Genomic DNA, 22,229 nt, shown 5'->3' with positions numbered 1-22,229 from the left:
ACCTCCTGGTTCAAATCCAGGTCCCACAGCCTGCCGTGGGCGCCGGGCTGTCTCATTACCACATCCATAACCCTCACACGTCACTTAGGCTTCTGCATACGTACTGCTGCGTGCCCACAGCTATGTGGGAGGGCGGGCTGGCCAGGTGCGTGCAAGCGTGATGGGCCGCTCACCCATGTATGGCTTGGTCCCAGCCAGCGCGGTCGCCCTCTCCCCATCTTTTATGATGGTGGCAACGTTGAAGTCCGTCAGGTGCGCGTGTCCTGTGAGAAGAGAGGACGGTGCGACTGTCACAGGACCAGAGCTACATCCTGAGGGCAGTGGCCTCCCAGCCTCCACTCACCTTGCTCATCCAGCAGAATGTTGTCAGGCTTGACGTCTCTGTAGAAAGAGCAGAAAGTGGGGACATGAGTCCAGAAGTCCTTCCTGCTCCTGCCCTGTGATTCCCTGGCAGGACCAGGGGCTCCCCCGAGGGCCTCCCACCTGGGCTGAGACCCGAGACGCCCTGACAGAGGCCCTGGGAAGATGCTAGGGCGTAAGGCCCCCTCCCCACCTGGCAACGCTCAGACAAAGCTGAGTGAGACCAGCCATTGTGGTCTGTGTGGGGGCCGCCTCCAGCACAACCTGCCGAGACTGGACAGACAGCAGGAGAAAGCCCAACACTGGACACAGAGGGGCCACCGCCCCCAGGACAGAAGCAGGGCCTTGCCCAGAGCCCGGGCTGCACACAACTGGGGAATGCGCGGTGCGTAGGCCTCCCCTTGCCCAACTCCAGGCCCTCAGTACGTGTTTGGTGCTCGTCGTGACCAGATAATAGAATCCGAGGACAGAAATGCTAAAATCACATCTACTTGACTTTATGATACACCACACAGTATTTTTTGGTTTTGCTCTATGCGTGCAGTTTTACCTAATTTTATCTGCTTTAAGCGGATGTTAACATTAGTTTGAATTCCCCAGGGATATGGCAGATGAACAAATGGGTGCCTGCTAGGTGGTGGCTGGGATCCTGCCATTAAATGAACCAAGTGAAGGCCACCCCAATATGGCCAGGCCCTGAGGTCCCCAGGAGACAGCAGCTGTGTGTGCTCAGTCCCAGCTGGGGCTGTTGGGGCAGGATCCCCTCCAGGTGGACCTCAGATATGCGGGGAGGGAAGGGGGCGAGGGGTGGAGCTGGCCCAGGTGCCATGCCTGGAGGCAGATGTGTGTTGAGGGGTGGCTGTGCCCCAGGTGGACGGCCCTGCAGCCAGTCCCGCCCTGCCAGATATGCACACACCTGTGGATGATGTGCTGGCTGCGTAGGTAGTCGAGGGCCAGCGCCATCTCGCAGATGTACAGCCTCACCGTGTCCTCGGAGAACTGGACATTCTGCTGCAGGTGGTAGCGCAGGTCCCCTCCCAGCAGCAGGTCCACCACCATGAACATGTCCTCCTCGTCCTGGAAGGAGTACCTGTGGGTGCCGGGGACCGGCCACACACACAGCTGGGGGCAGACTCATGGCTTCTGCCACACCTGACGAGCCCCATTTAAGAGCCCCAGTCCACACCCAGCCCCCACTGAGCACGCCCCAGGAGCAGGGTCCAGCCTAAGGCACTGACTCTGTCCCTGCTCAGAGCCAGGACCCTCGGCGTGGCCATCCTGATGGAAGGTGGACCAGCTGGGGGCACAGATGCCTGTGAGTGACCAATGGAGAGTGGAAAACAACACCGTCTCTGGGCCATTTCCTTGCTGCCCTGGTCTCCTCTTCTCTGAAAGGGATAAAAACATCTGTTTTGGAAGGTTGTTAGAGAAGAAACTGAGACGTGAGGTGAAATGCTCAGGCAGTGCTGGATAAGGGGCCGCCTTCTAACAACCAGCCGCTATAGTAATGGTGGTGGTGGTGGTGGTGGTGATGGTGGTGATGGTGGTGGTGGTGGTGGTGGTGGTGATGGTGGTGGTGGTGGTGGTGGTGGTGGTGGTGGTGGTGGTGGTGATGGTGATGGTGGTGGTGGTGGTGGTGATGGTGGTGATGGTGGTGGTGGTGGTGGTGGTGGTGGTGATGGTGGTGGTGGTGGTGGTGGTGGTGGTGATGGTGGTGGTGGTGGTGGTGGTGGTGATGGTGGTGGTGGTGGTGGTGGTGATGGTGGTGGTGGTGGTGGTGGTGGTGGTGATGGTGGTGGTGGTGGTGATGGTGGTGGTGGTGGTGGTGATGGTGGTGGTGATGGTGGTGGTGGTGGTGGTGGTGGTGGTGGTGTGGTGGTGATGGTGATGGTGGTGATGGTGGTGGTGGTGGTGGTGATGGTGGTGATGGTGATGGTGGTGATGGTGGTGGTGGTGATGGTGGTGATGGTGGTGGTGGTGATGGTGGTGGTGGTGGTGGTGGTGGTGGTGGTGGTGGTGGTGGTGGTGGTGGTGGTGATGGTGGTGGTGATGGTGGTGGTGGTGGTGGTGGTGATGGCGGTGATGGTGGTGGTGGTGGTGGTGGTGGTGGTGATGCTGGTGGTGGTGGTGGTGGTGGTGGTGGTGGTGGTGGTGGTGGTGATGGTGGTGGTGGTGGTGGTGGTGGTGATGGTGGTGGTGATGGTGGTGATGGTGGTGATGGTGGTGGTGATGGTGGTGGTGATGGTGGTGGTGGTGGTGATGGTGGTGGTGGTGGTGGTGATGGTGGTGGTGATGGTGGTGAAGATGATAAAAAAGATGATGATGATGATGATAACAATGGTAACAAAACAATGGTTTGAGGACCTCTTTCCACTTTGTAATTTCTTTTGTGAGCTCTCAGAGGTAACTTATTGTTAATCAACTAGCTCTTTCAAGAACAGTTACAAAGCATTCATTTTCTTCTGTGATCTTCCTCTTCCTGCTCTCTGCAAGCCACCCTGTCCTCATTCTCAGGGGAGTTGGCCTGGGGAGGGTAGTACAGATTGCAGCCTAGGGAAGGGGCACAGGAATAGGACCACAGAGCAAAGGGACTCTGGATCCATGCTTCTGAACAAGCAGGGGTCCTAGAGAGCTGTGGACAAGAACATGTGGCCTCCCACACTTGTAGGAGAGGCTGCCGTGGCCCCGTCCTGCCTGGCCCTGGAATGGTGAGAGATGTCCCTGGGCAGGCCGGCCTGTAGGGATGGTGACCCCAGCTGCAGCAGGTGGGAGAAGAAATCATTAACCACAGTGATGGCTCACAGCCCCATGCAAGTTTATTGTCTGCGTGGACTCGTCTAAACTTCTACAGTCTGGTGAGGGTGGCACTGGAAGCCACTCCCAGCTCCGTTCCACAGAGGCAGGGACTAAGAAAGGGCAGAGGGACCCAAGCCAGGGGCCAATGCTCCTGACCACTAGGCAACACTGCCTCCCAGGGAGAGGCCAGGATGCCTCAGAGGAGGAAAATCCTAGGTCTCTCATTGTTGCGAGAAGCCCCAGTGCCAGTATTGTGGCCCCAGATGGAATTGTTCCTGCAAGGCTGTGGCTGGCCCCCCACAGTGAGGTCCTATCTGACCTCCCCAGGGGGCAATCACCACCCTTGAGATGAGGCATCCAACCCTCCCAGCCTCAGGCAGTGGTGGCAGGTTTAAGGGGCGCTTGGATGCCCCCAGCTTTAAAACCCTTGTCTCACAACACTGAAAACAGGGCAATGGCCATGATGACACAGGTGGCCCTGCCAGCCCCTCTACCTGCCTGGAAACCAGATGGCCTTGAGGGCCGTGGGGGCCACAATGAGTGAGACCGGGGGCCATGTGCAGATGGGGTGGGAGGGATCTAAGGATAAGTGCCTCTTCTTTCTGGCCTGGGCAGCCCTTGGCCCCACCACAGCCTGGGGGCCCTGAAGGCCTTGGTCAGAGACTTCCTGTGTCCACACAGCTGCTCGGGAAGGCCACGCCCCCACGGCACACCCAGCTCCCCCTCCTATGTCACTACTGAGCAGGACCATGGGACTCCACTGGGAGGGGTGCAGGTGAGGCTGCTGTCCATTTGATGTCCCTCCTCACCTGTGTTGACCCCAGGACAATAACCGGGGGAGGGGGACCTGCGCTGTGAGCAGACCCCTGAGAAACCTCGCACCAGACCATTTCCAGGACGTGCTGCCCCACTCTACTGTCCCCACATGCTGGTTGGGCTGCCTGTCCCTCTAAGTTCAGTTGGTGGAGACCCAGGTCACGCTGGGCATGTTCCAGTCTTCCCGGGGCACTGTGGGCCCAGAGCACGTTTTCCGCAGGTCTCTCCGTCCTGTGAGTCTCACACTGCCAAGGGCCCTTGGGAACCCCGCCCGCTGTGAGCACAGCAGGAGCACAGGCCCCAGGACAGGAGGCGACGGGCGCAGGAAGCCCTGTGCCGGGAGCGCTGCCGGAGGAGAGATGGCCGACTGAGGCAGCCTACTGGTCCTACGCCCAGGGGCTGTGCTTGGGGCCCATCCTGTGGAGGGAACTCAGTCAGGTCCTCAAACTCCCCGCCTGACTTTTTGCCGGAAACTCCGTGCATCACAGGCCTCCTTTGTGGGAAAGTGGGGGCTTCCTGTAGGCCCGGAGCCCCTCATCAACACAGTCTGCGTGACACCTGGATGGCCGTGGGCCCTGGGGTCCTGGAGGGGGCAGGGGCTGGGCTGTCAGGACTGAGGGCAGCGCTCTCACTCACCAGAGGTTCACCAGGAAGACATGCTCGACCTCCTGCAGGATCTCCAACTCCCGGAACACGTTGCGGACCTCATCGCGCTCGACACACTGCTGCTTGTTCATGTACTTCATGGCGTACATCTTCTCCGTGTCGCGCTTCTGCACAATGCACACCTGCAGGCACGGCCGCCTCAGTGCGGGTGCCTCAGCGCGGCCGCCCACGCCCACCCACGCCCGCCCTGGCCACCACTTTGAAACGACAGGGGGTAAATAAGTCTTTGGCGGGACACAGCCCCCGTGTACAGGTGCTTTCTGGCAGCAGGCAGGCCTGCCGTGGTGTCACGCCCCTCACCAGTCAGGACCTGGGCAGGTGGTGTCACCATCCTCCACCCCAGCCTCCTCTTCTCAGGGCCCCACACAGCAAGTGGCGTGGAGCATTGTTGGGGGATGACATGACCGGCTAGCCAGAGCCCTGCACCCAGGAAGCCCCCATGAGTGACAGCTGCCAGCTCAACATCCCACCTTTCCTGGAACGACAGTCTCCCATCCCAGTGCCCTGAGCACTGAACTGCAGCACTGGCCCTGCTCACTCCGCTGACTGCCTGGCGGAGAGGCGTGGGAGGCGGCGAGGACAGAAGTCCAGGAGCGGGAGGAACTCGAGCTGGCTTCTCATGGCCAAGGACATTCAACAGAATCAGGGACAAAGGTCCCCAAGGGAAACGAGGACTCATGCATAAAATTGTGGGCTGCACAGCCAGCACCACTCAAGTCGTGGTGAGACCCCCCCAAGGACAGATGACTCAGACCATTTCTGAGGGTCCTCACACCCTATGGTCTCCAGGTCTTCAAGGAACAGAGTGGAAGATTCTGGAACTCGAGGTCCCAGCCTCACGCAAAGGCAGGTGGCCTGGAACAGACCGGATGTCTCAGTGGACATCAGTGTCTGCAGCCAAACCTGCTGGATCCAACCCTTTGGTGACACCCAGAACCCTCTCCCAGGAGCCCATCTGAGGAGATGAAGGTGCTTTCTTCTGAAGACGTTCGTCGCAGTGCAGTTTGTAACAAGACTTTCCAACACCTTAACATCCAACAACCTTGTGGACATGAGCCTATGAGCTCAATGAAGTGTCATGCGGCCACAAAGACGTCACGCCGTGTGACAGTTTTCACAATGCCAAGCAGAGATGTCACACCACACCATTAATGTAAATGACGTTGAGATGACGCAGCCAGTGTGAGGACAGCCTGGATGGGGCGGGGTGGGGGGGGGAAGCAGAGAGGGGCAAGAGAGCAGCTGTGCTGGGGCTGAATGAAAGGTTGTCTGTAAGAATGATGTGGGGACAGTCACATGAGCGGGCAGTTAGGAAAGCAAGGATGATTTTGTGGAGCTGATCCTTAAAAAGGCCCTTGAAACACCAGCCTGGAACCTGGCTCCCAGGGTTCCTGGCCTTACAGCTGAGAAGAAGGTCACTTCTCGTCAGGCCCAGGAATCTCAGGATGTCTTGGGGACCTCAAGAAGAGGGGAATTCACCCAAACTTGTAGGTTCTAAAGGCACAGTCTGGTGACAAGTTGCTGACTTGGCCTCCTAGAGGCTTTTAAACGTCTAATCTGAAATTCCTCGCAAAGACTCCACCAAGGCAGACTCAGAGAGCCTGTACCTCACTTGCTGCCCTGCGTAAACGCTCAGGTCAAGTTCAGCAACACCACATTTATTGTGCAAACTAACTTGCCTTACTTCAGTTATCTTAATAAAAAGGGGGCTGTTGTACATTTCAGCAGAAGCCACAGCACAGCCGCGTGGGGTGGGGGGCAGCGCCCGTGTCCTCTGTAAACTGGCCCTGCCACTCTGTCCTCTGTCAGTAATCCTCGACTCCGATTCTTCTCCCACCCTCTGACTTGTTAGCCCTAAGGATGAAAACCCTTCCCCCCAAACTCTACAAACAGAAGCCGGACAATATGAACTTGCAGAAACCAACAGCGCAGATCACATCTGGGCAACCTTCGTGCCTGCCACTGAGTGGGCCACTCAGACGGCTCACCGAACACCAGGGCCATCGTCAGAGACACAGACGGTGAATCAGGAATGTGTCAATGTCGCCACTGCCTGTCCTTGCTGTGCCATCTGAAGATGCATGGAGACCAGCATCTAAAAGTCTTAACTGACTGTCATCTGGGCTCAGAAACGGCTTACAAGAAGCAGGAAATAACTCCTCATGTGGGAGATGTCCCCCTACCCCCACCGCAGGAGGAGAGAACAGTCAGCCCCAAGGACAGGAAGCTGAAGCCCGAGGAGGCTGACTTAGCCAGCAGGCCTAGTAAGGTAACTCCACCTTCCTCCGGCAACCTGCATGCTTTAGCTCCTTTCCTGTTTCCTCTCTCTGTCCAGCGTAAAAACATTTAGGTTTTGCCACGTCTTTTGGTCTCCATTTTCTCATGCGGGCCAGCACGTAAAACGTGTTAAATAAATCCGTAGGCTTTTCTCCTGTTAACCTGTCTTGTGCCAATTGAATTTTCAGGTCCAGCAGAAAACCCTCAAAGAAAAAAAGGTGAAATTCTGCCTCCCTTGGAGCCTCCAGAAGGAGCCAGCCCTGCTGGGCCCGCGATGTCGACCCCTGGCCTCTGGGACTGGGAGGGTGAGTGCCTGCCGTCCGACGCATCCGTATTGTGCTGTGTTCCGGAAGCCCAGGACTGGCACACAGCCCCACAGCTCCCGAGCCAGCTGCCTGGGAAAACCCCTGCTTCCCTCCACGTCCGTGACCACCCCTGCCGGCAGGGCTCTCCTGGGCTCTCACGGCGCCCTCACATCTCTCCTCTTACCTGCCAAGCCCGCCACTTCCTCTGCCTTCCTTCCCCATATCTGGACCCAGGCCAGGGGCCAGGACACCCGCTCTGCCTGAGGCCAGCCCTCAGGCTGCGGGTCTTTCCTTTAAAGTCAGTCACATCAGGATGCTCTTTGGGGAAGCAGCAGAGACTTGGGTCACCAGGAGTGGCCTGGCCTGCATGAGAGAGGCTGCAACTCGGGGCACTTTGAAACGCTGGGGTTTGGTGCCGTCTCTGTTCCGAGGGACCCCTCTAGGTGGCAGAGGGGACAGGCAGCATTTACAAGGCAGGAGAGGAGGCCCCAGCCTTCAAGGACTCAGGGTTCAGGCTTAGAGCACTTGGCCCCGTGAAGCCATTTCCTCCAATGACATTGGTCTCAGCTTTCTAAGTGGCTTCCTCTGATAATGGCCTGGACAAGGAGGAAATGGAATCAGGCCTAAACGGGAGGAAGCGCTGCCGGCCTCTGGCCCAGGGCAGCCGGGGCTCCGTGTGAAGTGCCACCAGCCACAGCGGTGCCGCAGGGACAGCCCAGAACAGTGCCGAGTAACTGCCGCTGTCAACAAACACCGTTTATGAGTTTTTCAGATTTACTGCTTCACCCCCAGCCCCCCAGCTCCTTTTCTTTTCAAGTTTAAGTTTGGTTCCCACGAAGCACACGCTTGACAAGAGGCATTAAAACCTCTGCATCATGAGGGGGCTGCCTCCGCCCCTCCCCACAGCTCCTGGAGCCGCGAGAGGAGGGGCCGCAGCCCCGCTCTGGCAGACACTCCAAACAGACGGGCTAAGGAAGGAGTAGTCAGAGAGGGGTGTCTGGGGGAGGCTCCTGGGGTCAGGGGCCCCCCACACAGAGTGGGGGCACCTCATCGGAGCAAGACAGCTCCGGAAGCCCAGTGTTCAGAGGACACACACGAGGGTTTGGATAGAGCAGTGGGCCATGCCAGGCACCTCGCCACCGCGGCCAGTGAGTGACCACTGTCCTCCTAACTCTCCCCTGGGGCAGCTGTTCCCCTCGCTCCCGGGGTGAGCTCACATGTACCAAACATGCCTGCCCTCCTGATCTGTGCAAGGTCAGGCCTCACCTTTTCCCAACTGGCCTCCCCCAAAGCCACTGTGGGGTGGGTAGAGGCTGCCAGGGAGCCTATGCGTCTGGGAGGGACCCTTCGCAGAGAGCGTCCCAGGCCCGAGCGGCCACGTCCCACGATTCCATCAGGGTGAGGGGAGGGGGCGGGGGTAGGTCGGGATTTGTTTCCCACCGCTAAGTGGCTGCCCCGTAGGCCATGGCCAGTGGACCTACAGAGCCTCATGAGCCCGTGCAGATGGCCAATGGCTGGGGAGAAGGGTGCAGTCCCAGGAAGGGGCACAGGCAGCGAGCGGCTGCAAGGACACCAGGCTGGCAGCGGCACCACCTGACACAGGTCATTTTCATACATCTATGACAACCACACAGTTGAATCATGCACCCCAAGAGATGCTGGGGATCCACTGTACCCCTCCCACGGCGACAGTGGGGGGCCCAGCAGACAGTGCAGCTCACAGGTCACCTGCCAGCAGGGGGCAGAGCTGCAGCCTCAGGTGGCCCCCAACACACACACAGTGTCCCTTCAGGCCAGCTCCTGAGTGGACATGAGTGGACAGCGGGCCTCCCAAGGACACTGGAGCAGCTGGAGCACAGGGTCTGGCCACCATCTGGGGGCTGTTGGCCCACGGGGCTGCACCCACACCCCTCACGGCCCTGCTGGCCGCTCTGTGTAACGCTGTCATTTAGTCAGAGGACGGTTTCTTGGGCTCAGAGATACGGCAGCTGCAATGGGTAAGGCTCCCTTAGCAATGGCTTTCGGGTCTCATCTTCGTCTGGTTCTTGGACAATCACTGAACACCAAAGGTCCCAGCCCTGGTGTCCCAGACCTACTGTTTTCTGGCCCGAGCATGCGACCAGTGTCCCATTTGCAGCCAAGAGCTGGTCAGAGCAGCCAGAGTGCTGGGGGGCCCCACTCTGCAGACACTTCAGGGGGCGGGGGGCTGCCCAGCTGTGCCCAAGAAGAGCCTGAAGGGGTGGGGGCAGTGGGGTGGGTCAGGCGGGGGTATGCCTGGCACTCTTACTCGCCCCATGGTCTTTGCCCAGAGGGTCCCCACATGTCTCCTCGGCTGTTTTCCGAACACCTGGATGACCTCTGGTCCCCATGTGTAAGCCGCCCCTCCCGAAACTGGGTCATGGCTGCTGTCCTCCTCTTCCAGTGGGGCAGGTTCCCCCAAGCCCCACCTGCCTGCCTCTCTCAGCTTCCCACACCCTGTGGCCCTGGGGGACAGAACTTACGTTCCATTGGGAGAAGCCAGGAGGGCAGAGGCCCACCAGCTGCATGTCTGACACGCTCACCGATGTTAGGACCGTGTCCCATGTCCTTTGTTCAACATCTTTGCACAATCACCAAAGGCAGGCCCACCAGTCATCTCCTGACACCCAGAGATGCCAACACCCTCTCCTTGCTCACCCAGGCCTCAGGGACTCGGGCAGCTCCATCTGTGATGCAATGAAAGTAACCTGTGCCCCTTTAAAAGGCTTGCAGAGCTCAAATGGACACCATCAGACAGCTGTATGGGGGCTCATCTGCCATCCCCCACCCCGCAGCTGTAAAGAAACTGTCCATTCAGAGGTGATTCATTTGCAACAGACCCATCGAGGCAGAGTTCCAGGAGCTAATTTTAACCTTGGCAGAGCCTCCGTAAGCCTCTCTTATAATTAACCCCATCTGTAGATATTACAAGGCAGCAATCAGGAAGTTAGATCTGGAGAGAAGAAACAAGGGAAGTGGACAAATGGAGGCCGGGAGCAGCGGGCCCCCTGAATGCACTCTCTCGATCAGTAAGGACAGGGTATCAGAGTCTGGGCCCCACGGAGCCCAGCGGCTGTGCCATCTGTGCTCTCAGCTCCCGGATGAGCTCCCAGACCCCTCAATGCCTGGGCTACGAGACCCAGCACTGGTGAGCTCAGCCGACGGCCTCATCTGAGCCCAAGAATCGCCGCCCCGTGCGACAGACCCAGGCGGGTAAAGGGGACGGCCATCCAGCAGCACCTCCTGCCGTGGCCTCGGCCGGCTCCGCTTACCTTGCCGAAGCTGCCCTTCCCGATGGCCCGCAGGATCTGGAAGTGGTCAAAGTTCACTGCGGAGAAACAGAGGTGCCAGGTGAGGTGACAGGAAGGTCCGTGCTGCCCGGGCCCCATGCTGCTCCAACCCTGCAGCCTCCAGTGAGCGGCCCACCTCACCCTGCAAGAGAGTCAGGCTCCTGAGCCAAAGCCAAGAGGTGGGTTCTGGGGGCCCCTCAGCTTCAGTCCCAGACGCCCGACAGCCCCCAGTGAATGCTGCCCCCAAACAACGAAGACCCGAAATAGGAGGTCCCCGCTCTCTCAGGATGACCCAGAGCCTGGGAGCCAGGCCCCCCTCCGGCTGTGTCTCCTGGCGGGGCATTTGCCCTGGGAGTTCACTGAATGAGCTTGAGAGGAGCCTGCAACAGCCCCAGGATCAATAAGGGGGCCACCACCTGTCCCGGGGTGATCCACACAGCCTGTGAGAAACTGCCGAGTCCTGATTTATGACGACTTTTGGGACAGAATTGGAGAAAGGCACCCGGATTACTGCTTCCTAATGGTCCCCAGTGCCCCTTGCCTGCCTCTATCCCCGTGCACACCGCAGCCCGTGAGCGTCAGTCCCTGTGGTGTGGGCAGCGGTTGGGACAAGCCTTCCAGTGCTCCCGATTCTGTTCTGAACCTGCTACCTTCTCGTACAGGAGACGGGGCTCCACCATGTGCACACGTTTCTCCCCTTCTGTATGCCTCAGCACCCCAGGCTGGGAGCCCGTTTCCACCCAGGGCCCAGGCAGCCTGGCCACATCGCCCAGGTCTGTGCCCCCCCCCGTCTGTGCCCCCCGACACCTTCAGGTTCTGAGCAGCCCCCAGCGGTTTTAAGTCTCAGGTCCAGCTCCGAGTGGGGTCGAGCCCCAAGCCGCACATGCAAACCCTCTGCTCCCCACCCTGCTGTCCTGGGGACTTCCATCCTTTTGTGCTCTGACTGTCCACCCTTCCTGGGCAGGTCTTCAGCCTCACAGTGTCCTGTTGTCCTGCACGTGGCACCAGGAGCCACCTGAGCCCTGGGGGGCCCTCCAGCACCCCCAGCTTGCAGGGAAGGTGCTGCTTCTGCTGGGCCACTCAGGGCTGCATCTCTGCCATGTGACTGAGGGCTCTGGTCACAGATCTGTCTGTTCGGGAGGCTGGGCCTCAGTGAATGAGTCAAGCTTGGAGGGTGCTGCCAGAACTCCAGGCCGGGCCTTTCACAGACTCTGCGACAGGACAGCAAGGTGGCTCTGGGAACGGACACTCCCAGACAGACACTAAGCCAGCAAACGAATACCATGCCTAGTGCGGGGAGGAAAGTAAAGCAGGAAGAGGGTGCAGAGGGGCAGGGTGCTACTATATACAAGGTCATCGGGGAGACGTTTGTGAAGCTGACATTTGGACAAAGAAATGAGGGTGTGAGGGTATAAGCGGGGGTCCCGAGCTGTGGTTGCCCAGACCAGTTTGCGCATTCTTAAGTGTGCCTTCTGCTGCTGTGTAACGCTATTGGCACACTGGCCCCTGCGTTAGGCACTTCCGAACACAGGGTAGGTGAAAGAACAAGCTAACCGAGCCCCACAGTCCCCCGACATTCACGCACCTCTGCCAGGGATAAGAGTTGGGCCTGCAAGGAGGCGGCAGGCCTGAGCGCAGCTGCGTGTGCCTCCTGGGCAGATAAATGTTTAAGACCCGGTGTTTTAAGAAAAGTTATTCTTTGAGGAAGGCTTTTATTTTGCAGAGGTGAAAGCATAGTGTCCCTGTGAAAATAGGTCATCTTGACGCAGCCGCCTGAGCACGAGTGGGGGGAGGCTTTAACTCTGTCTCCCCAGTGTGGACGCACACGTGCTGCCGCACTGCCCAGCCTCGCGGAGCCCAGGCCACGTCCTTCCGAGGGCCACTGCCTAGTTCTGGGTCACTGACTGAGCCCCACGGTGCTGGAGCCACCTCCTCACAACGCATCCGTGTGCTCAGTGTAGAGCCCAGACGAACCCCCAGGGGTCATCTAACGCTGTCCTAGAATTTTTCATCCAATCTCAGGAGCCAGTCCCCAGGAAAAGGCAGGGAGCTCTTTCCAGAAGCGTGGTCCCAGTGAGACCTGCGCAGGTCACCCATGGTTTCCTGGGGCTGGGACTGTGCCGTGGACGGTCCCATTGTGACACAGGAGCCCTGACGCTGTCGCATGGCTCTGCGTGGGCTACATCATCAGTCCTTCAGGTCCTGGGAAGGGAGGGCTTCAGGGAGGGGGGTCCCAGTGCAGTGTCCACACAGCCCCTGGATGAAGGCAGGCAGGGACACGAGTGCCACTGCACAGTGACTGCAGTGACCACGACATCCAGGGCAAGTGTCAGGAACATTGGAGCACATTTTCCCCCAAAAACAAAGAGGTGATCCCCGTGAACGCCACGAGGAGACACTGCCAACAGTGAGGGTCAGGAAAACTCCATGTCCCAGTTGGTTCGGACAGAGAACGGTCCTCTCACAGCCAGGCTCTTCTCAAAACAGACAAAAAATTGCCCCCAGTGAGGAAAGCAAGAGGGAAGATGGGCTCTGGGAGCGTACAAACAGCCCTGCTGCGAACTCCTGAGTCACTCAGCCATCACAGTGACACAGTGAAGATTCCCCGCAGATGTGCTTCTAATGCACCCCCCCCCATGCCCCTGCCCAGGTCTTAATGCCTTCGGGGCCAGGAAGTGGGTGCCTGAGACAGTCAGACGGTCAGACAGGAACCGTGTGCTGTGTGAGCTGCCCATGGCCACAGGGCAAGTCCTGGGTGCTGGACCTGGAACTGCATTTCCTCCCGGCCACCTCACCCGGTCACCTAGGACAGGCCTGGTGGCCCCACCCCTTCGTCCTCAGGAGAATTCCATATAGCAAACGTGGGAATTATTTGGCAAGTTGTCACAATAAATCAAATGTCACGAGTTGGCTAAATTCATACACAAGTTGGTTGAATTTCATCACACATCCCACGACCCAGAAAACTCTCAAAGAAAAGCACCCCACCTGGCTCTGGCCTGCCCTGCACACGTCTCCCCCTCCCCCGGGAACCTCAGGCAACACAGCCCCAGCCCACCTGTGTAAGAGGGACACCTGCACACAGAGGACACTGGTGCCAGGCGGGCACCTGGCCTGCTCAGCACCCGTCCTTGGAGGCCATGGGTGTGCCGGGACCCAAGACCCCACAGGCGACAGTGGCAGTGCTGTGACTGGACACTCAGAGTACCCAGTGAGGGGAACGTGCTCCCATGTACAGGTGAGAAAACCGGACTGGGGAGCCCAGCAAACTCAGCAATGGCCCTCGAGGCAGCAGACAAAGGATGGAGTGCGCCTCCTGACCCTTCAGCCCATCAGGGCCCTCGGCCACGATTTGCGGGAACCCTGAGGCTGTCTGCAGATGCCTAGGCGGGAAAGTGGAGAAGAGGGTGTTGAGTGTGGCCTCTGACCTCAGAGTCCTGAGCCCCAAAGGGGTGATGTGTGCTGCCACTTTTCTGGGAGGACCCAGCCAGTACCCCGCCTAGTTAGGACCGGCGGCAGCCCGGTGGACAGGCGGGCATCTGTGCCTGGGCCACTCTCAGAGCCCTGGTGCCACGGGTCAGCCTCCCGCACAGAGGGCAGCTTCTCGGAGTCCCAGGCAGCTGCCTCAGCTGCAGGGAGCTGGGGAGGGGGTCTGTCCTCAGCTGGCATGCCAGCTGGACAGCACCCTGCCCTTGCAAGGGCCTGCCACTCCCTCTATCTGGGACACTTCTGCGCCCACGGCCCTCCCAGCACCCGGCTCCAGGCCCTTCTCAGGAAGCTCTGTAGGCCCCTCAGCATTCCCACCAGCCTGCCCAGCCTGCTTGTTCTTCTGTGTCCCCCAACCATGGGCCCAGGGCAGCCCTCTGTGGCACCACTGCGGCCTCTCCCAGCTCGGTGCTGAGGGCAGAGCTATACTGTCACCCTGTCCTTTCTGAGAATCAGACACAGCAAGACACAGAGCCGAGGCCTCTGTGGGCCTTGGTTCTGGAACAATCCTGGTTTCTGCTGCCCAGGATTGCACCTGAAGCCCTGGGGCCCCACGTGGCTGGAGACTAGAAGCCAGTGGGTGTGGGCGCTTCCCATCCGAGGCTGGACTCCAAGGACCGTGGAGGAGACCCCCCGCCACGTCAACGTACAGGAAAAGCTTCATCCATAAGACACGTTGAGTGGCGACTTCCCAGACTCCCACTGTTTATCCTGGATCCTGCCTGGTCCAAAAGAGCCTGGAATTTGTTCTGGTGTTTCCTGATGACGTTCTTAGATAGCACCGGAAATCTTCATACAATAGTGATTCAGGCAAACCGATACAGTATCTTCGGCCAGCTGGGGCCCAGCTCCTCCCAGCCTGCGGGGCCACTGGGACGGGATGGCACGGGGGTCCTGCTGTCTTAGGCCCACCCACTGCCTCCCACTCTAGGAGCTCAGCCCCCACCAGCACCACCAGCAAGGCCAGGCCTCAAGGACCCCAGTGTCACTGTGACCCCTGCTCCAGCCATAGCAGCAGCCCCGGGACTCACAGTCCAGATGTGTAGACTAAGGGGAGAGCACCGGGGACAGGGAGCTGGGGGTAGGGGGCTGGCGTGGGTGGGGGGCCAAGGAGCAGAAGGGGGAGAAACAGACCTGTGCAGCAGCTGAGCCTTCAACCCCAACGCGGTTTGCCCAGGAAGGCAGCAAAGGGACTGGTCAGGGGAGAGCGGCGAGGGGCAAAATGTAGGCGCTGGTCTGCATGGTCTGTCTTCATGCACGCGGGCAGATGTGGGGGGCTGTTGGGCCAACTGCAGGGGCCAGACGGGAAGCCCTAGCCCAGGGGCACTCCCTCAGGCCACAGCAGCCCCTCTGCAGACCTCACGGCTGGGCGCACCCACCTCATCCCTCTCAGGCCTCCTGCCTCAGGTCTCCCCCATGCCGCCCCACCCACTGAGCCCCGTCACCCTTAGCACTGCCAGGACCCCCAGCTCCTGTGAGACCCACATGTGGGGGGGGGGGCCTCCCAGGTGCTTGGGGTCGATGCTGGGAGAACAGCAATGCACCTGCCGGGGGAGAACCCAGTGGTGTGGACGGCCAGGAGGGTGAGAGCAGAGTGGAGAGCAAGCAGCATCCCGGGAGTGGGCACCAGCAAACCCAGCCCCTCCCGGCCAGGCGCCTCACCCGCTTGAATTCCAGGCCCATGGGGGCCCCCTCAAAGGCTCTTACACCCTTGAAGTCCCAGAAAAGCTGACAGTCCTGGGGCTTCTGGCTGATCGCTGCCCGCAGCCCTGCTTGGGCTAAACGTGGCTTTCCCCCCTTTGTCCAGGGGGGCCCCCAGACCGCGGGCTGGGAGACAGTTCCTACCTCGCATGGCACCAACCCACCCAGAGGCCTAGACGCCACTGGCCAGGAGGGGTTGGGGCAGCCCGCTCAGCCTTTCCGCCATGAAGGGTGGACATAGCCCATTGTCTGGGGCAGCACACAGGACACTTTATTTCCCCTGCAGACTTTCTGGGACTCGGCCCCTGAGAGGCAGGCAACTGCGATGAAGGAGCCCAGTGTTTTCAATGGCCTTAACAGATGGCAGCTGGTTAACTGTTCACCCACTGCACTGCGGCCTGGTGGGAGGGGGTATATTTTCCTGTTACGAGACAAAGGCACACGTCACCAAGGCCCAGGACCAGGCACGTCACACCACAAACAGCATTAAGTCTGATTCAGGGGGAAAAACACAGGCAAAGCTGGGGTGCCAGGGCAGAGAGAGTCACAGGGCTGAGGCTCCTGAGTCAGAGCTGGCCTTGAAGTGGCCCTGACACAGGGCACATCCTCCACACCCCCCCAATCTCGCAGACACCGAGACGGGCCCCCAGCAGCCTCCACCTGCTGAGCCAGAGATGGACGCATCACAGGCCCACCCGAAACCATGGCCCCTGCTTCACGTTGGGGAGCCAACAGTCCCGTCGGGCACAGCCGCACACTGAGGTCAGTGTGCCGTCCTGGCCCCGGAGAATGTCCTTCACCTTTCATCCCCACACACCTGTTTGTCTGCTTCCCCGTGGTGACTGCAGGGAGATAGACAGGGCTCTCCCACGGGGCCAGGCTCCTGTGAGGGGAAGCGACACGCAGCGAGGGGTGCGGGTCTCCTGCAGAAGAAACTGAGCACAAGCGCCCACCTGGCTCCACCCCGACGTGAAGGGCGGCCCCCAGCACAGACCCAGCACAGGTGCTGTTTCCTAAGCCGACCTGCAAAGAGCGGGCCCTGGGTCCCGGCTGGGCTGGTTTTAGCAAATCAACCCCACACAAAGGTTCCAGCACGCATGGCTGGAGGCTGGCAGATGGCCTCCCTGTGTGCGAAGCCCAGAACGCGAGCCGAGTTGGGGGAGACCCGGAGGCCAGCCCTGCCCCGGCCCAGCTCCTGATGCTCCTGCCAGACCCCGGTGCCTAGAATCGCCGGAAAACTCGAGGGACACCCTGAATCCCTTCAGGCAGCCCCAGAACGTGTACGGCCTTTTCACCAGGTTCAAGCACAAGCCAGGCCGAGGGACACACCGCCCCCCACGCGTGCAAATGTGGGAAGTTATTTAACAATAAGGGAAGCACAGCCACAGCCCAGCTGCTGGGTCGTGGGCAACGCTCCAGCTTGGGCTCCATGGGTAGGTTAGTAAACAGAACAACACACTTAAAACCAGGGGTGCCTTCAGCAGGTCGGCCTCACTCAAGGACAGATGTGTGACCTCTGGGCAGCACTGGACCGGAGCATGGTGGGCAGAGCCCGAGGAAGCCAGGTTAGTGAGGGCAGGTGCAGAGGGACAGGGAACCCCTTGTGAGGTGACACGGAGGTCCCTGTGACAGACGGAACTCCGAGAAGGTGACCCACGAAACAGCCAAAAGGTGGGAAAAGCAAGTGTCCCTCAGCTCCTAATGGATAAACATGATGAGGTCCATCCACACCCGGAATATATTCAGCCATTAAAGGGAACTATGTTCTGACACCTGCTAGAGCACAGATGCACCTGGAGGACATTCTGCCGAGTGCAAAAGGCCAGACATGGACACCACAGACCACAGAGTTCATCACATGGCACCTCAGGAACAGGCCAACCTACAGAGACAGAAAGTAGATGTGTGGCCACCAGAGGCTGCCAGGTGCATGGGGTTTCCTTCAGGGGCGAGGCAACCGCCTGGGAACTAGACACAGGTGGTGGCGCCACAGTGCTGAGCGTGCTAACAGTTCTTCACTCGAAAATGCCCAACTCTCTGTTATATGGTTTTCACTTCGATAAAAAGTAATAATGGTTTTTAAAAATGGCCCATGCAGATGGCACCATGTGGTGCAGGAGGTGGTCAGCGCAGGCCTTGTGTGGGAGGGGCTCCATCATGCTGGGGGTGGGCTTGGGCCACGGGCTGGATGCAGAGGCAATGGGGGGAGGGGAGAGGTGGTCCTGACAGGAAAGGACCGGAGACTTCTCTGGCGGTTCAGCATTCAGCATTGCTTGCACATATCCTCTGGACTGAGGGGTCCAGAGGGGGAACTCCTCCAAGGGAGGAAGAACGTGGCCACCCCCAGGACCCCTCCTGAGACAGAGGGAGCACCTTAGGGGTGGTCCAGTTTGGGAACAAAGACACTGTCACAGCCAGAGTGGCCAGGCTCACACATGCATGTGCCCTAGACCTTGTCACCCCAAAGCCAGCCAGGAGCCGCAATCAGACGTTACAGGAGATACATGAGTTTCATATTTCAAGGTCATTAGGTGGAAGGTGGGGGCAGGACAATTGTTAATCCTATTTTTTCTTGATGGAAGAGGTAAACAAATCATGAGCGTAGGTAGACAGCTGTATTCTGACCCCTTTGCTGTACAAAGGACATCGAACTGTTTGTTCATACAAAGCCAAGCCCGTTCATCAAATCTGTATTTTATGTAAACGCAGCCTGGATTCAGAACAGGCGTGGAGGCAGTGTGCTGCGTTTCCTCCCCATCATCGCAGGTGAGCGGCAGCTTCTGCCTGGGAAGGCTGGGAGCTGACATGCCTGCCAATGGCCCCGCAAGTACCCCAAAAAGTGATTCTAGAGGGACTGCACACATGAACACGGGCGTTACATATAAAACTCCTGGGGGGCGGGGGGAGGATAGATATGTGCAACCTATCGCTGGGCAAAGACTTCTAATGCCAAAACACCAACCATGAAAGAAAAACTGATAAATTAAAAAGAATTTTTTCACTTCATCAGAATTAAAAATGTATGCGTTTTAAAAGTCAATGTAGGAGGTGTGTTTCGGATAAGTACGTCCAACAAAGGGCTTGTAGCCAGATTATGTAAATAACTCCTGCAAATCAATAATCAAATGACAAGCTGTGGGGACAGAGCCCCAGAAAGCAGTTTCCAGGCTCTCAGCCTCACATAGACAGGTGCTGGCTCAGGTAGTAAATGGCCATCAACTGTGATTGGATGGCCATCAGCTGTGGCTAGTTGGCCATCAGCTGTAACCAGTGAGCCATTGGCCACTAATATAACTGCTGTGGCTACGCTAGCAGAAAATGGGAGCTAGCAAGAAGATGGTGGCTGAGCTAGCAAGAGCGGATTGCAGTTAGCACGGCAGAATGCGGGTTGCAGATTGCAGAGAAATGGACAGCAGGTTGCAGACAGTGTGGCTCCTGCTTCCTGTGTCTCCAACCCAGCTGCCAGCAAGACTATAGTGGTATGACTCCCCTACCTATGGCTCCGTGGGTGTTCCTTTTTGGCCTCACCGTGTCCTGCGTTCTTATGTGAGGAGCGGGACCAGAGACCCCGCAGGCCGCCCTGCACAACACATGGCGCAGCGAGCAGGGTTGCCTGCATGACAAATGGCGCAGCGAGCCGGGTATGGTGCCGGCCACGGCTCTCCGAAGAGTGGTGGAGCAGTCTGTGTGTATGCACACTCAGTCTCTAAAAGACCAGGAGGAGAAGCTGCCGGAGAGCTGGATGCCTATGGAGGGGTGGGAAGATGTGGACGGTTCCCCAACCAGCACAGGAAAAGCCGTGCAGCTGCTGGAAAGATGGACCCCCGTGGAGGGGTGGGAAGACGTGGCCGGTTCTCCAACCAGCACAGGCCAGAGAAAGCAAAGGTCTTTGCGGCCCTGTGGGCTGGGAAGTGCTTGCTGAGTCAGCCCGGATGCAGGACTTGTCCTAGGAGGAAACGCTTGCTGAGTCCTCCGTGGGAGATGAGGGTGAGGTCAAGTCATCCCTCACCCCCAGGACAGCCCTGGCGAATGACTATGGACTATGGGGAATTGCCTTCTATCCTTAATTTAATGGACCGCTTGACTGTTTGCTTGGGAACACACCACCATGTGGTGGAACTGGCGGATATTTGCTTTTGTGTCTTGACTGGCCACCATTGCTAATATGTAAGCACCTTGATTGTGAGTCGCTGTTGTTCCAGCAGGGTACCCTGAGAGGCCCAGGGAGAATGGCAGTGCCCTGAGAGCCCTGGCCTTGCCCAGGAGGTCTGGCTGTGCCCAGAGACAGTGACAGTGTCCTGAGAGCCCTGGCTGAGTCCAGGAAGTCTGGCTGAGCCCAGAGAGAGTGGCAGTGCCCTGAGAAACCCTGGCTGTGTCCGGGGAGACGGGTGGTACCCTAAGAAGCCCAGGAAGTCTGGCTGTGCCCAGAAGCACTGGTGGTGCCCTGAGAAACCCTGGCTGTGCCCAGAGAGCCTGGCTGTGTCCAGGATATTGCATTCACCTCAAGGCTCCTCGCACAGGGCCCCTCGCGGAAGACGCTTGTCTCGTAGATTGTGAGGCGAGAGCCTGTAGGGGTGGGTGTGGGGGCAGAGCCCCAGAAAGCAGTTTCCAGGCTCTCGGCCTCATGTGGAAAGGTGCTGGCTCAGGTAGTAAATGGCCATGAACTGTGATTGGATGGCCATCAGCTGTGGCTAGTTGGCTGTCAGCTGTAACCAGTGAGCCATTGGCCACTAATAATAACTGCTGTGGCTATGCTAGCAGAAAATGGGAGCTAGCAAGAAGACGGTGGCTGAGCTAGCAAGAGCGGATTGCAGTTAGCACGGTAGAATGTGGGTTGCAGATTGCAGAGAAATGGACAGCAGGTTGCAGACAGTGTGGCTCCTGCTTCCTGAGTCTCCAACCCAGCTGCCAGTGAGACTATAGTGGTGTGACTCCCCTATCTATGGTTCTGTGGGCGTTCCTTTTTGGCCTCACTATATCCTGCGTTCTTATGTGGGGAGCGGGAGCAGAGACCCTGCAGGCCACCCCGCACGACAGTGGTGGAGCAGTTTGTGTGTATGAACACTCAGTCTCTGGAAGACCAGGAGGAGCAGCTGCTGGAGAGCTGGACCCCTGTGGAGGGGTGGGAAGATGTGGACGGTTCCCCAACCAGCACAGGCCGGAGAAAGCGAAGGTCGTTGCGGCCCTGTGGGCTGGGAAGTGCTTGCTGAGGCCGCCCGGATGCGGGACTTGTAGTCACAGGAGGAAACGCTTGCTGAGTCCTCCGTGGGAGATGAGGGTGAGGTCAAGGTCATCCCTCACCCCCAGGACAGCCCTGGTGAATGACTATGGACTATGGGGAATTGCCTTCCATCCCTAATTTAATGGACAGCTTGACTGCTTGTTTGGGAACATACCACCATGTAGTGGAACTGGGGGATATTTGCTTTTGTGTCTTGACTGGCCGCCATCGAGAATATGTAAGCACCTTGATTGTGAGTCGCTGTTGTTCCAGCACGGTACCCTGAGAGCCCTGGCTGAGTCTGGGAAGTCTGGCTGTGCCCAGAGAGAGTGGCAGTGCCCTGAGAATCCTGGCTGTGTCCGGGGAAACTAATGGTACCCTAAGAAGCCCAGGAAATCTGGCTGTGCCCAGAAGGACTGGTGGTGCCCTGAGAAACCCTGGCTGTGCCCAGAGAGCCTGGCTGTGTCCAGGATATTGCATTCACCTCCAGGCTCCTCGCACAGGGCCCCTCGCGGAAGACTCTTGTCGCGTAGATTGTGAGGCGAGACCCTGGAGGTGTGGAGTGTGGGGACAGAGCCAGGAGCACAGTTTCCAGGCTCTCGGCCTCACGTGGAAAGGTGCTGGCTCAGGTAGTAAATGGCCATCAACTGTGATTGGACGGCCATCAGCTGTGGCTAGTTGGCCGTCAGCTGTAACCAGTGAGCCATTGGCCACTAATATAACTGCTGTGGCTACGCTAGCAAAAAAATGGGGGCCTAGCAAGAAGATGGTGGCTGAGCCTGCAAGCGGTGCAGTGAGGGTTGAGAATTGTGTGGCTCCTGTTTCCTGTGTCTCCAACCCAGCCACCAGTGACAATATAGTGGTATGACTCCCCTGCCTGTGGCTCCGTGGGTGTTCCTTTTTGGCCTCACCGTGTCCTGCATTCTCTTGTGGGGTGCGGGAGCAGAGACCCCGCCTGGCACCCCGCACGACACATGGCGCGGCGAGCAGGGTTTCCCACACGACACAAGCAATTAAAAAATGGGTGAAGAGTTGGACAGACAACACACGAAAGGCCAATCAGCTCATGAACAGATTCCTGATATCGTCAGTGGCCAGGAGCTGAGGTACCAGGATGGCAGCAGTACCTGGGCTGACAATTCCAAGTGCGGGCAGGATGGGCCCCACCGTCCTGTGCGTTGCTGGTAGGAGTGGGATGCCAAGTTGCTCTGGAAAACTCCAGCAGTTTCTTAAAAACTTAAGCGTACGCTTACTGTGCCACCAAGCAACTCCGTTCCTAGATATTTACCCAAG

The 22,229-nt window shown here is 58.6% G+C and overlaps 1 protein-coding gene across 1 annotated transcript in view; it reads right to left on the bottom strand.

The window, feature by feature from the left end:
• The window catches only part of STK32C (serine/threonine kinase 32C), a 59,014-nt gene that overhangs the window by 5,427 nt on the left and 31,358 nt on the right, over window positions 1-22,229 (bottom strand). The window contains exons 2-6 of the mRNA XM_019728296.2: window positions 10,511-10,566; window positions 4,609-4,760; window positions 1,277-1,450; window positions 344-381; window positions 174-263 (exon numbers count right to left, since the gene is read on the bottom strand). Of these exons, the coding sequence (XP_019583855.2) occupies window positions 174-263; window positions 344-381; window positions 1,277-1,450; window positions 4,609-4,760; window positions 10,511-10,566 (510 nt within the window). The remainder of the gene's footprint in view (window positions 1-173; window positions 264-343; window positions 382-1,276; window positions 1,451-4,608; window positions 4,761-10,510; window positions 10,567-22,229) is intronic.

Source organism: Rhinolophus sinicus, linkage group LG07 (genome assembly GCF_036562045.2).
Source record: "Rhinolophus sinicus isolate RSC01 linkage group LG07, ASM3656204v1, whole genome shotgun sequence".
Taxonomy (NCBI): Eukaryota; Metazoa; Chordata; class Mammalia; order Chiroptera; family Rhinolophidae; genus Rhinolophus; species Rhinolophus sinicus.
This window is presented reverse-complemented; position numbering and strand designations above follow the sequence as displayed.